Raw genomic sequence first — 12,413 nt, forward strand, 5'->3', positions numbered from 1 at the left:
AGAAGATATTAAGAAAAGATGGCAAGAATATACAGAACTATACAAAAAAGATCTTCATGACCCAGATAACCACAATGGTGTGATCACTCACCTAGAGCCAGACATCCTGGAATGCAAAGTCAAGTGGGCCTTAGAAAGCATCACTACGAAAAAAGCTAGTGGAGGTGATGGAATTCCTGCTGAGCTATTTCAGGTCCTAAAAAATGATGCTGTTAAAGCACTTCACTCAATATGCCAGCAAATTTGGAAAACTCAGCAGTGGCCACAGGACTGGAAATGGTCAGTTTTCCTTCCAATCCCAAAGAAAGGCAATGCCAAAGAATGTTCAAACTACCACACAATTGCACTCATCTCACACGCTTGCAAAGTAATGCTGAAAATTCTGCAAACCAGGTTTCAACAGTACGTGAGCCAGGAACTTCCCAGATTTTCCAGCTGGATTTAGAAAAGGCAGAGAAGCCAGAGATCAAATTGCCAACATCTGTTAGATCATAGAAAAAGAGAGTTCCAGAAATACACCTACTTCTGCTTTATTGACTACACCAAAGCCTTTGACTGTGTGGATCACAACAAACGAGAAAATTCTTAAAGAGATGGGAATACCAGATCACCTGACCTGCCGCCTAAGAAATCGGTATACAGGTCAAGAAACACTGGTTAGAACTGGACATGGAACAACAGACTGGTTCCAGATTCGGAAAGGAGTACGTCAAGGCTGTGTATTGTTACTTTGCTGATTTAACTTATATGCAGAGCACAGCATGAGAAACGCTGGACTGGATGAAGCACAACCTGGAATCAAGATTGCCAGGAGAAATATCAGTAACCGCAGATATACAGATGACACCACCCTTTTGGCAGAAAGCAAAGAGGAACTAAAGAGCCTCTTGATGAAAGTGAAAGAGGAGAATGAAAAAGCTGCCTTAAAACTCAGCATTCGAAAAATGGAGATCATGGCATCTGGTCCCATCATTTCATGGCAGATAGATAGGGAAATAATGGAAACAGTGAGAGACTTTATTTTCTTAGGCTCCACAATCACTGCAGATAGATGGTGACTGCAGCCATGAAATTAAAAGACGCTTGCTCCTTGGAAGGAAAGCTATGGTTTTTCCAGTAGTCATATGTGGATGTGAGAGTTGGACAGGAAGAAAGCTGAGCACTGAAGAATTGATGCTTTTGAACTGTGGTGTTAGAGAAGACTCTTGAGAGTCCCTTGGACTGCAAAGAGATCAAACCAGTCAGTCGTAAAGGAAATCAGTCCTGAATACTCATTGGAAGGACTGCTGCTGAAGCTCTGATACTTTGGCTACCTGATGCGAAGAACTGACTCTTTTGAAAAGACCCTGATTCTGGGAAAGATTGAAGGCAGGAGGAGAAGGGGACGACAAAGAATGAGATGGTTGAATGACATCACCGATTCATTGGACACTGAGTTTGAACAAGCTCTGGGAGTTGATGATGGACAGGGTGGCCTGGCGTATAGCAGTTCATGGGGTTGCAAAGAGTCGGACATGACTCAACAACTGACTGAACTGAACTAAAGATTCTGGTGTATGATCTGATTTACCAGGATGCCAACAAAACAAGTGGAAATAATCATAAATAATTTGCTTTGAGAATAAAGCACAAAATTACTCTATTGGTATCAGATGTATTTGGCACAGACATGAAGCCCACTGATGTGGCCTCAAAAATTAGAGTGTTTAATTATTTTACTGTGTTGTCAAGATCTCTAGCTCTTTCCTTCTCTTTTCCATTTTCAGTCTGAGACTTCTTATTCCTGTGCTTCTCGTCTCCTGTCCATAAACAGCTGCGTTGGCTCTGGTCATCACAACTGTAGTCAGAAAGCGAACGTTCAGGCAGTGGGCTGCTCTTATCAGTGAAGGAAACAGTTTTCAGAAGCCTTCACCTTTTGTTTCATTTTTCCAGAGCCAATCCATGTCACTGCTTTTAGCTGCAAGGGAGATGTGGGGAAGAGATTATTTGGCAAAGGAGAATGGGATAGTTGTGATAGTCTGAGAACAATTTTAATTCCTCCTGTGGGACTGAGCTCAAGTCCATCCCAAGTTTGGGGACTCTGTTGGGCAGGAGGAAAATGAGGAGTCACTCTTGGGTAGACAACAAATAGTATCTTCCATGCCATCCTTGTGTAAGATTTCGAAAATGTTTTTTTTGTGATTTCCACAGTGTAAAGAAAAAACGAAGAGGGGAAAGGATTGCTAGACATTGGTGGAATAGAAAGGCTCCTATCAAAAAGAAAAAAAAAAAAAAAAGAAAGGCTCCTATCATGGTCCAGTGTTACTGTTCTTTGTGTGCACCTTAATTGTTTTGTTTGCTTGTGTTTTCTTTCCACCTGAGCTGAGTCTCAGTTCTGTCATACTTAGGTGAAACAGTTTCAAACATAAATCCCAATTAAACTGTAAGTTTTTTGAGATAGAAATTTGGCACGTAATGGGCACTTTACATATAATAATAAAAGCTCACTTACTGAATTCTTATTAGGCACTTTTTAAAACTCTTCATGTTTATTAAGACATTTAATCCTCTGAGTAGTCCTTGGAGATAAGAAATATTGTACAGAATTTTACAGATTAGAAAGCTAAAATGAAATGAGGTAAATAACCTGCCATTGTCACACAACTCATAAGTTTCAATGTAAAACCTATATTCTTAGCCAGTGTGATGTGAATTTCCTATCTGTTGAATGAATTCCCAGTAGGACCATACAGTAGGTTTTCAATAACCACTTATGAGGGAGGACTACCTCTGTCTCCAGCTCATTCTCTGCCACCACACCTTCTTCTCTCGGCTCTTGAAGTGACTTGGGTGTTCCTTTACTGTATACAATCTAAAGATGGATGACTTCCCTCTGTGTACTAACTGAAGGGAGAAATATACATACCTCATCCTCTGACAAACCCAGTAGTGATTTGAAAGTTGAAAAGTTACTTTCACAAAGAACCAGCTAACAAAACAGAAAGCACTGAGGGGTTCATAAGCAAAAGAACAGCTGTATTGAATAAGTTCTGCTAAAATAAGCAGTTTAGAAGCAGGTTTGCTTTGGATCAGTAATATTTCCAGGTTTGTTGAGATTTGTGACTCTGCCTTTAAATTGCTTCCTAATCCTTTCTTCAAAAGTGGACTTCCAGATGTGCTGTTCTGGCTTTGACTGCCTATGTTTTTCCCTCTCTCCTACCCACCAACCCCTCATCCAAAGATGGCATTTTCATACTTGCTCTTTTCTCCTCCCCATCATAGTCATGTGTTTGTGTGCTCACTAGTTATTGATCAGGCTTCACCTGTTACTCTAAGGTGGCAGCCTGGGCCCTTCCCTGCATATGTGAACTCTTTGATCATTGTGATAAGTCTCTTGATGGCTAATCACAGAGTCCCTTGTCTCTGCTTCCAAGGTCATATCTCCCTCTCCTTTCCAAAGGACCCATCTGGCTTTCAGCTTACCTACCTAGTAGCAGAATGCCCAAGATAGAACCTAGAGAGAGATCAGCCCTACTCAGTCTTTTTCTTTCTCCTGTTCCCTTTGGCTCACTGTTAGGGGAGAAGTGAGGCTTTTTCTGAGACCCCATGTGAATTCTTACAGTGCTTTTGAAAGAGAAAAATAAGTGTTGGAAGGAAATATAATTGTGTACCTAAATTTTTTTACTTTTTAAAGTTATTTTCTGCAGAATTAATTATATATGTGAAATTTTCATTTATTGTAAAGGCTTATTTTCCAAGCACACACTGCATGCTAACCTAGGAACACAGATGGATGGGAATGGGGAGGGAGGAGGAGGTAGAACAGCAAACACATAACAAATGCATTTGAACCAGATATGCAGAAAGTGCTGTGGGACTTCAAGTTAGTGATCTTCTTTCCTAGGAAAGTCAGGAAAGGCTTTACAAAAAACATGACATTCAAGGGTGTTATCAGAGCTGAGTAGGACTCTGAAGGGGAAAGGAGGAAAGCAAATTTCATATAGAAAGAACAGCTTATGCAAAGTCAAGCATAGTAAACAGAAAGGGTGTGACTTCTGTGAGCAGTGGAAATTCAAAGTGACCTTGACCTGGAATGCATGACAGGGGGTTAAAATGAATGGGACCAGAAGGAAGATTATGAAGGGGCTTCAGTCAGTTCAGTTCAGTCGCTCAGTCGTGTCCGACTCTTTGCGACCCCACGAATCGCAGCACGCCAGGCCTCCCTGTCCATCACCAACTCCTGGAGTTTACTCAAACTCAATGTCCATCGAGTCGGTGATGACATCCAGCCATCTCATTCTCTTTCGTCCCCTTCTCCTCCTGACCCCAATCCTTCCCAGCATCAGGGTCTTTTACAATGAGTCAATTCTTCGCATGAGGTGGCCAAAGTACTGGAGTTTCAGCTTCAGCATCAGTCCTTCCAGTGAACACCCAGGACTGATCTCCTTTAGGATGGACTGGTTGGATCTCCTTGAGAGTCCAAGGGACTCTCAAGAGTCTTCTCCAACACCACAATTCAAAAGCATCAATTCTTGGTTATATACTAAATTAAGGAGTTTGGATTACTAAGGTAATAAAAAGCCAGTTAGTGATGTGGTCAGTTCACAAAGCCAATTAGATATCGTAGATGTACAGCAAGATAAAGAAGGCTTGAACAAAGGCAGCAGTGACCAAATTTAGTAGTTTTTCAGCTCTTGAGTGACATGGTATAGTTATGAGTTCAATGGAAAAAGAGAATTAAGGATTACTGTAAGGTTTCTTCTGCTTTGAGACTGAGAAGGACATTATTAACTGAGAATGAGAAGGAGTGCTAGATTTTTTGTCACGAGGTAGGAATGCAAGTAGAGAGACCTGTTCTACACTTGAAGTAGCTGCAGGAATGAAAGATTTTTTCCCCAAACCGTGTGCCCTAACTTCAGGTGGCCACAATATGGTATGTAGGGACAGGATGAGATGGTTGGATGGCATCACTGACTCAATGGACTTGAGTTTGAGTACACTCTGGGAGTTGGTGATGAACAGGGAGGCCTGGCGTGCTGCAGTCCATGGGGTTGCAAAGAGTCAGACATGACTGAGCAACTGAACTGAACTGAGCAACATATAATTGATAGGTGGCAATCAAGTATATTTGTATGAAGAGACTTGCTTAATCACTACAGTTTGATCATTATGCCTATAAAATGAAGATATCAGCTACAATGCAAATAGAAGGAAATTTTTATTTTTTAAGAAAAGGCAAAAATAAGTAAGTGGGACTACACCAAATCAAACAGCTCTCTGCATCAAAGGAAATAAATCATCAACAAAATGAAAAGGCAACCTATGGAATAGGAGAAAGTATTTGCAAATCATATATCTGATGAGGGGTTAATATCCAAAACATAGAAAGAACTCATGTAACTCAATAGCAAAGAACAATCAGATTTAAGAATGGGCAGAGGATCTGAATAGACATTTTTCCAAATAAAGACCAGTAGGTACATGAAGAGATGCTTAACATCACCAGTCATCAGAGAAATCCCAAACAAATCCACAGTGAAACATCTCACAACTTGTTAAAATGGCTTTTGTCAAAATGGCAATAAGTAACAAGTGTTTGCAAGGATGTGGAGCAAAGGGAACCCTTGTACACTGTTGGTCGGAATGTAAGTCGGTGCAGCCACTAAGGAAGACAGCATGGAGGTTCCTCAGAATATGAAGATGAGAACTATCATATGATCTAGCACTTCTACTTCTGGGTATTTATCTGAAGAAAACAAAAACATTTGCTCAAAAAGAGGTATTCACCTCCATGTTTATTACAGAGTTATTTATAGTAACTAAGATATGGAAGCAACTATCCATCGGTAACTAAAGAGAGAAAGAAAATCGGTGGATAAAGATGCAGGTGTGTGTGTGGGTGGGGGGAGTGTGGGTGTGTGCCACATACATTGGAATATTATTTAGCCATTAAAAAGAATGAAATCTTGCCATTTATGATAACAAGGATGAGCCTTGAGGGCATTAGTGAAATAAGTCAGAGAAAGACAGATAGCATATGATTTCATTTTCATGTGGAATCTTGAAAAAGAAACTCCCCAGGCACATAGATAGAACAGATTGGTGGTTGCCAGAAGCATGGGGACTAGGGGTGGGTGAAATGGATGAAGGAGGTTAAAAAATTACCACCTTCCAGTTATAAAATAAATAAGGCACGAGGATCTAATGTACAGCATTGTGACTATAATAATAATATTGTACTGCATATTTGAAAGTTGCTAAGAGGGTAGATCTTAAGGGAAAAAAAAGTTGTAATTCTGAATGGGGATGGATGTTGACTAGACTTCTTCTAGTGATCATTTCTCAGTACTTGCAAATACCGAATCATGTTGTGCACCTGAAGCTGTTACGTTTTATGTCAGTTATATCTCAGTGATAAAAAATCAAATGGAAAAAGTAAAACACACAAAAAGTATGTGTGAGACTTGCTCTTCATCTCCTGATTCCTAGTACATTTTTGCTGTAAACTGACTACCTGTTGTTAAAAATAATACAGACTATCACCACTGTATTAAACAGTAACATTATTTTTTTGGCTCCAGGGTCACTTGGTAAGCCAAGCAACATACATATATTATAAAACACATTTTCACAAATGTTAGAAATGCATGCATGGGTTCTTTGCTTATAAATGGAAACACAAGTTCCATTACAGACCAAGAGACAGCTCTTAGATAACTTGCTAAACAAGCACAATATAAACCTGTCAAGTCAGAACTCTTTCTTTTCTTTTTTTTAATCAGAGCATTTCTAATGGGCATTTTGGCTCTGCCATCTGTGACTTGTGGATCCTTGAGCCCAGGACACTTTAGGGCCAAAAAAAGTTAGGCAGTTCATTGATTTTGTGAATACATGGGTTTTATATATGAGAGTCAGTGAGCTTCTGGTACTATTGGATCTTCTGCATTCTGAAGTAGTAATATACTTATTTTGGCTTCTTTGTTTCTTTATGTTAAATGTACTGATTAAAAAAATTTTTTTTTGAGTGCTGTTTTCCATTTATAACATTTAAACTAGTACTAGAATAAGCTAAGTTTTTAGTTTTTTCAGTTAGTGAACCAACAGATTTCTGTAGCCTATTCTTCCTACTTCTAAAAGTTGGATGATTCTGAAACAGTGTTCTGGTTTTTAAAAAATCTGTTTGATATTTGCAGAAACAAATTGGAGAAACATGGTGGAAACTTCAGATGGGCTAGAAACATCAGAAAATGAGAGAGAAGTTTCTTGTAAGCACAGCACATCTGAAAAACCGAATAAACTTCCATTTGACACAGCCCCTGTTGGTAAGCAGGCGTCATTGGTGACTGCAGGCAGTACTACCTCAGCTACAAACCCTGGAAAATCAACAGTGGGCGATAAAGAGGAAGTGAAGCCAGATGACCTGGAGTGGGCCTCACAGCAGAGTACAGAGACTGGCTCTTTGGATGGCAGTTGCCGGGATCTTTTGAATTCCTCCATCACCAGCACCACCAGCACCCTTGTACCTGGCATGCTTGAAGAAGAGGATGATGAAGAGGAGGAGGAGGAGGAAGATTATGCTCACGAACCCATATCTGTAGAAGTACAGCTCAATAGTAGAATTGAGTCTTGGGTGTCTGAGACCCAGAGAACGATGGAAACTCTTCAGCTTGGAAAAACCCTTAATGGTTCTGAGGAAGATAATGCAGAGCAAAGTGGGGAAGAGGAAGCGGAGGCGGCTGAGGTGCTAGAGCCGGGGATGGATAGCGAGGCCTGGACTACTGATCACCAAGCAAGCCAGGAACAGCAGAAGCCCAGCAACTGCAGCTCGCTGAACAAGGAGCTCTCTGATTCGAATTATACACCCCCAAATCTATAACTCAGGAAATGTCAGCTGTCTGTCTCTAACTACATAAGGGTTACAGCCATTATCTTTCATGCTTCATCTCAGCATTTTACACTGTCTGGTATTTAATATATGTATTTAATTCCTGACAAATATTTTTTAGCCTTCTTTTACTTGTTTTGTGATCCATGGCTTAACTGTTAATTAGCATCTGTGTCTTTCTAAAAACTGTGGAAAATTTGGAATTGTTTCAGCTTTTTTATGGACAATAATGATTTTAAAAGAAGACCAGGTTTTAAAGAAAGTAATTTTAAAATGCCTATTAAGTCATTTTGAAAGCTAAAGATTGAGGTTCTAAGGACAGGAGCAATTACCAATGTTTGCTTCAAGACAACACCTCCTATACTCTTAATTGTCTGACCAAAAAGTTGTTTTGGTTTCTTTAAAATAAAAGAAACCTGGAGGTAGAGTTAGAAAACTTAAAAAATGGCTGAGGGTAAATAACTAAGTTCACAGAGTGATTTGTGTTAAAAATTGATGCAACTTGTATTTAGTTCACAAATGCTTGTTTCAGTAGTCACTGATCATTATAATTGATTAAAGTTGGTTGGCTAAGTAGAGCCTCCAATACTTAGGCTGGCAAGGGAACCACCATGACAGATGAGAGCTGGCCTAATTTGTGGAAAGTGATAGATGTTTAAATAGAAGTTGCCCCTTAAAGGACCTTCTGGTTTCTGGTTCACATTTGCTTCTTATTACCTCAGGAATGCTCTTGTACATAGTTGTATTTGCATAAAATTAGGCAAACTTTGACAGGTGAATAACTGTAACCAGTTGTATGACTACAGCACTTACATGTAAATTATCCAGAAACAAAGTCTTAACTAGTGTGTTCTCTTGCATGCTTCTGATTTGGGATTCTCTGGACTTGAGATATGGATTTGATTGGGTATTCAGACTTGTCCAGAGTGAAAAATCATTGCGCCTTTTAAGAAAACTACTTTGTCCCTAACCTTGAGCACCTGCTATATAACACTGACCATAGTTACTGATGGGAGTCAGGGAAAGAAACTGTATGCAGTTGTAACATGTATCCTGATAATCAAGGCTTGGAAGAAGTTTTGAAGAAAAGAGAAAGTTGTTCTAATTGTGCCGAAACTGTTAGATTTTAGAGTTTGTAGGTAGGCCGCAGGTATTAATTCTAGATCATTGTTTATCTCTGCCCTTCTTCTGGGATGTTTAAACTCTTGGGAGAAATTAATGAGCTAAATGTTTTACTAATCAGTCACCACCTGGTAGTAACCTTTGCAGGTTTATAATGGTGGGAGAATTAGGAATTACCTTTTTTCTGTCTTCCCTCCAACCACTTCCAGTTGGCCAATATGTGTGTGCGTGCACACACAGAGATGCATGACAGCTTTACACTTTCAACTCCCATAAGCAGGCACAGAATTGAAGAGGAAGGGGTGTTTTCCTTGTCCAGGTTTTATGGGGCAGAGAGCTTTGCCTCACCGAGGTGAATTGGGCAGATTCTTTACTGAAGCATTGGGACTACTGTTCTGATATTGATGTTTTATAATCCTGGCATTTAATTACTGGTGAAACCAGATTCTTGGTTGATGACTTATTTGTTTGTGAATTGTGAAAGTTTACGAGCATTGCTGTGTAGGAAATGTCAGTCTAACAACTTTATTAGTGTGCTAAAAGGGGACATTACTGTAGTGTCCTGTCTAAACTGTTCTTCAGCATAGACTTCTTAGGCACAAAGTGTCCAGTACTTAAAGGAACGTAGCATGTAAGGAATGAAGCCTCTCAAGTGGTAATCATGGATTTATATGTGGCAGATCTTAGTGTCTCTGTACATTTGGAAGTGTTCGTTGATTTAAAGAAATGATAGAGATTTTGAATTACTGACAGTCCTAAAAGTAAATTGAAAACTTTTCATACTTTTTAATGGTGTAAATTTCCTTTGCTTTGTGTCAGTGATTCAGATAACTCTTGATCTTAAAATAATGAATGACTTTTCAAAGGTTTCTTATATTTTATACCTCTACTGAATGAGAATTGTCATTTTAGATTTTTGACATTTGTATCAAAAGAAGTTGAGGAAATCTTCAGAACACCAGTAGCTTTGAATTTTGCTATAGACTTCAGAAGTGTTCAATTATGTGTTTGATAAATGCTCTTGCATGTGCAGTATCTTCTGCCAGCAAAGCAAACCAAGGGACCACAACGTTTTTTATATGAGACAGTTGACCTCTAGAGGACAACCCAAAATTTATTAAAGGAAATGCTACTATGTAGGATGTATGCTTAAGTAATTATTGATAATGTCTTTATAATTCATTTCCTTTAGATAAATTCTGGCATGTGTGTATATTGTATGCCGGCGGAGGTGTGAAATTAGGAAAGGTTTTTTTTCTGGATCTGGGTGAGTGGCTCTTTGGAGATCTAGAGAGATCTAATGGTAAGAGTCAGGGTTTATCATCACGAGAAATAAAAACCATAGTGATTTTTTTCTTTGTGTGTAGAGATTGTTTTACTGGCAATAATTGATATTAGATTTCTATTTCAGTACATAAGTATATGAATTCAAGTATGAATTGCACTCCCACAATTAGATTTCTGCTTCAGTAGGTTTGTTTGCTGTGAAGATTACTTCTCAAAAGACAAAATGTTCATATTAGCTTAACTCTTGGTTTAAATATGTTTGTAAATGATGTAATATATTTCTTTTGACTAAAGATGGGGGGAAAATGTGTGTTATACATTGAAAAGTTTTTAAAGGCTTTGACTGGAGGTCATTTTTGCAGAGATGGTATTTTATATGCTTCCAGTATTTGGAAAAGAATTAGTCAAAAGGAATTCACATAGTTTAAATATTGAGAAATTAATATCCAAATAATGTACTTGCCTGATTTCTTAATAAGCTGGGGGAGGTGGGTGGGGTGGGAGTTACAGTGTGCAAATGAGTAGTGAACTCCACATTCATTTTTTCAACTCTAACATAAACTGTTCAATCCTAACACATTGTTACTTTAATATATGTATAAAGAAGTATTACTGTTTGTAAAGCTGCTGTTTGCTTTTAAAAATAAAACTGTCATTTAAGTATTTTCTGTATGTTGTGCCAACAAGGTAGAACATTAACTTATCCGTTTAAACACTTTATCTTTTTTTGATGTTTAAAAAATTTTTGTGAAGTAATTTATTATCTTCCTCCTGTCTTGTTCCTTCCAAACTTTACACACTTCCCAGAATCAGCCAAACTGTTTGCCTAATCTGAAATCTGAATCCTAATTAATGATAAAAATTTAAACCTTTGTTGGCACATCACACTTTAAAAGGATTTGTATTATTTTATAATTTAATTTCTAAATATACCACATGAATTTATAATTTAATGTCTTAATTGTAATGCTCTAATTAAAAGCTAGCAAAATTATTGTGAATTATAACATGAAGGGATTTTCATCTTGTTCTCTTGCTGTATGAAGGATGATTGTTATATCACATTTTAGAGGGTAATAACAGCTTTTTTGCACTATGTAAATACTAGTGGAGATTCTTCTGTAACTAATAAAATGATTATTGAAATGTAATCTTGTCATTTCAGAATAGGTGCTTAAGGAATTTATGACTTTCCCAACATGTAGGTTAGGGAAAATAAGAGTTCAGCTTACGGTATCCCTTAGTGATCTCCTGGGTTAGTCCAAAGAAGGTTATGAAATTTCCAAGACGAAGTCATTAGTAAAAATCTCTGTTTTGGATGATTAGTGTGATCTGTGTCATGGGTCTAACAATCTCTCCAGAGACCATCTTACTATCTTAGTGTTAGGAAAAGTGAAAGTGAAGTCGCTCAGTCATGTCCGACTCTTTGCGACTCCATGGACTGTAGCCTACCACGCTTCTCTGTCTGTGGGATTTTCCAGGCAAGAGTACTGGAGTGGGTTGCCATTTCCTTCTCCAGAGGATCTTGCCAACCCAGGGATTGAACCTGGGTGTCCTGCACTGTAGGCAGACGCTTTACCATCCAAGCCACCAGGGAAGTCAAAAGGAAAAGGCTCCTACAAATTCCATCTCCTTTTTATGCTAATTACTCTGTGTCAGATATTATTCTAAGCCATTTCCCAATATTAACTCATTAATCCTCACAGCAACCCTGTGAGGAAATGCTATGATAATTTCTCACTTTTTAGATGATGAAACAATCATGGAGATGTTAACTTGCTCAAGTTTCAACAGCTGGTGAATAAATAGCAGAACTAGGATTTAAATTCAGTCCTGTGGTTGGCATGCTTTTGTTTTTTTTTAAATAATTGAAGTGTAGTTGATTTACAATGTTGTGTGTGTTTCAGGTGTACTGCAAAATGAATCTGTTACACACATCTATATATCCACATTCTTTTCCTATATATCCCATTCTGTTCCATTACAGAATATTTGTAGTACAGCATGGCCAGTCATTCACAGCTTTTAGCATGTGACTATATGTTGGTGTGCACCCATTACCCTGCACCTCATTGGCAGGCATCAGTTACCCTGGAACTACTGGTGGTCTTGTTCAGCCATTGGTCGTTGCCCCAGTGGG

At 38.5% G+C, this 12,413-nt stretch overlaps 1 protein-coding gene across 1 annotated transcript in view; it reads left to right on the top strand.

The window, feature by feature from the left end:
• The window catches only part of SECISBP2L (SECIS binding protein 2 like), a 55,776-nt gene extending 44,352 nt beyond the window's left edge, over nt 1-11,424 (top strand). The window contains exon 18 of the mRNA XM_043472044.1: nt 7,173-11,424. Within this exon, the coding sequence (XP_043327979.1) occupies nt 7,173-7,855 (683 nt within the window). The 3' untranslated portion in view covers nt 7,856-11,424. The remainder of the gene's footprint in view (nt 1-7,172) is intronic.
• The last annotated feature ends 989 nt before the right edge of the window (nt 11,425-12,413 follow it).

Source organism: Cervus canadensis, chromosome 6 (genome assembly GCF_019320065.1).
Source record: "Cervus canadensis isolate Bull #8, Minnesota chromosome 6, ASM1932006v1, whole genome shotgun sequence".
Taxonomy (NCBI): Eukaryota; Metazoa; Chordata; class Mammalia; order Artiodactyla; family Cervidae; genus Cervus; species Cervus canadensis.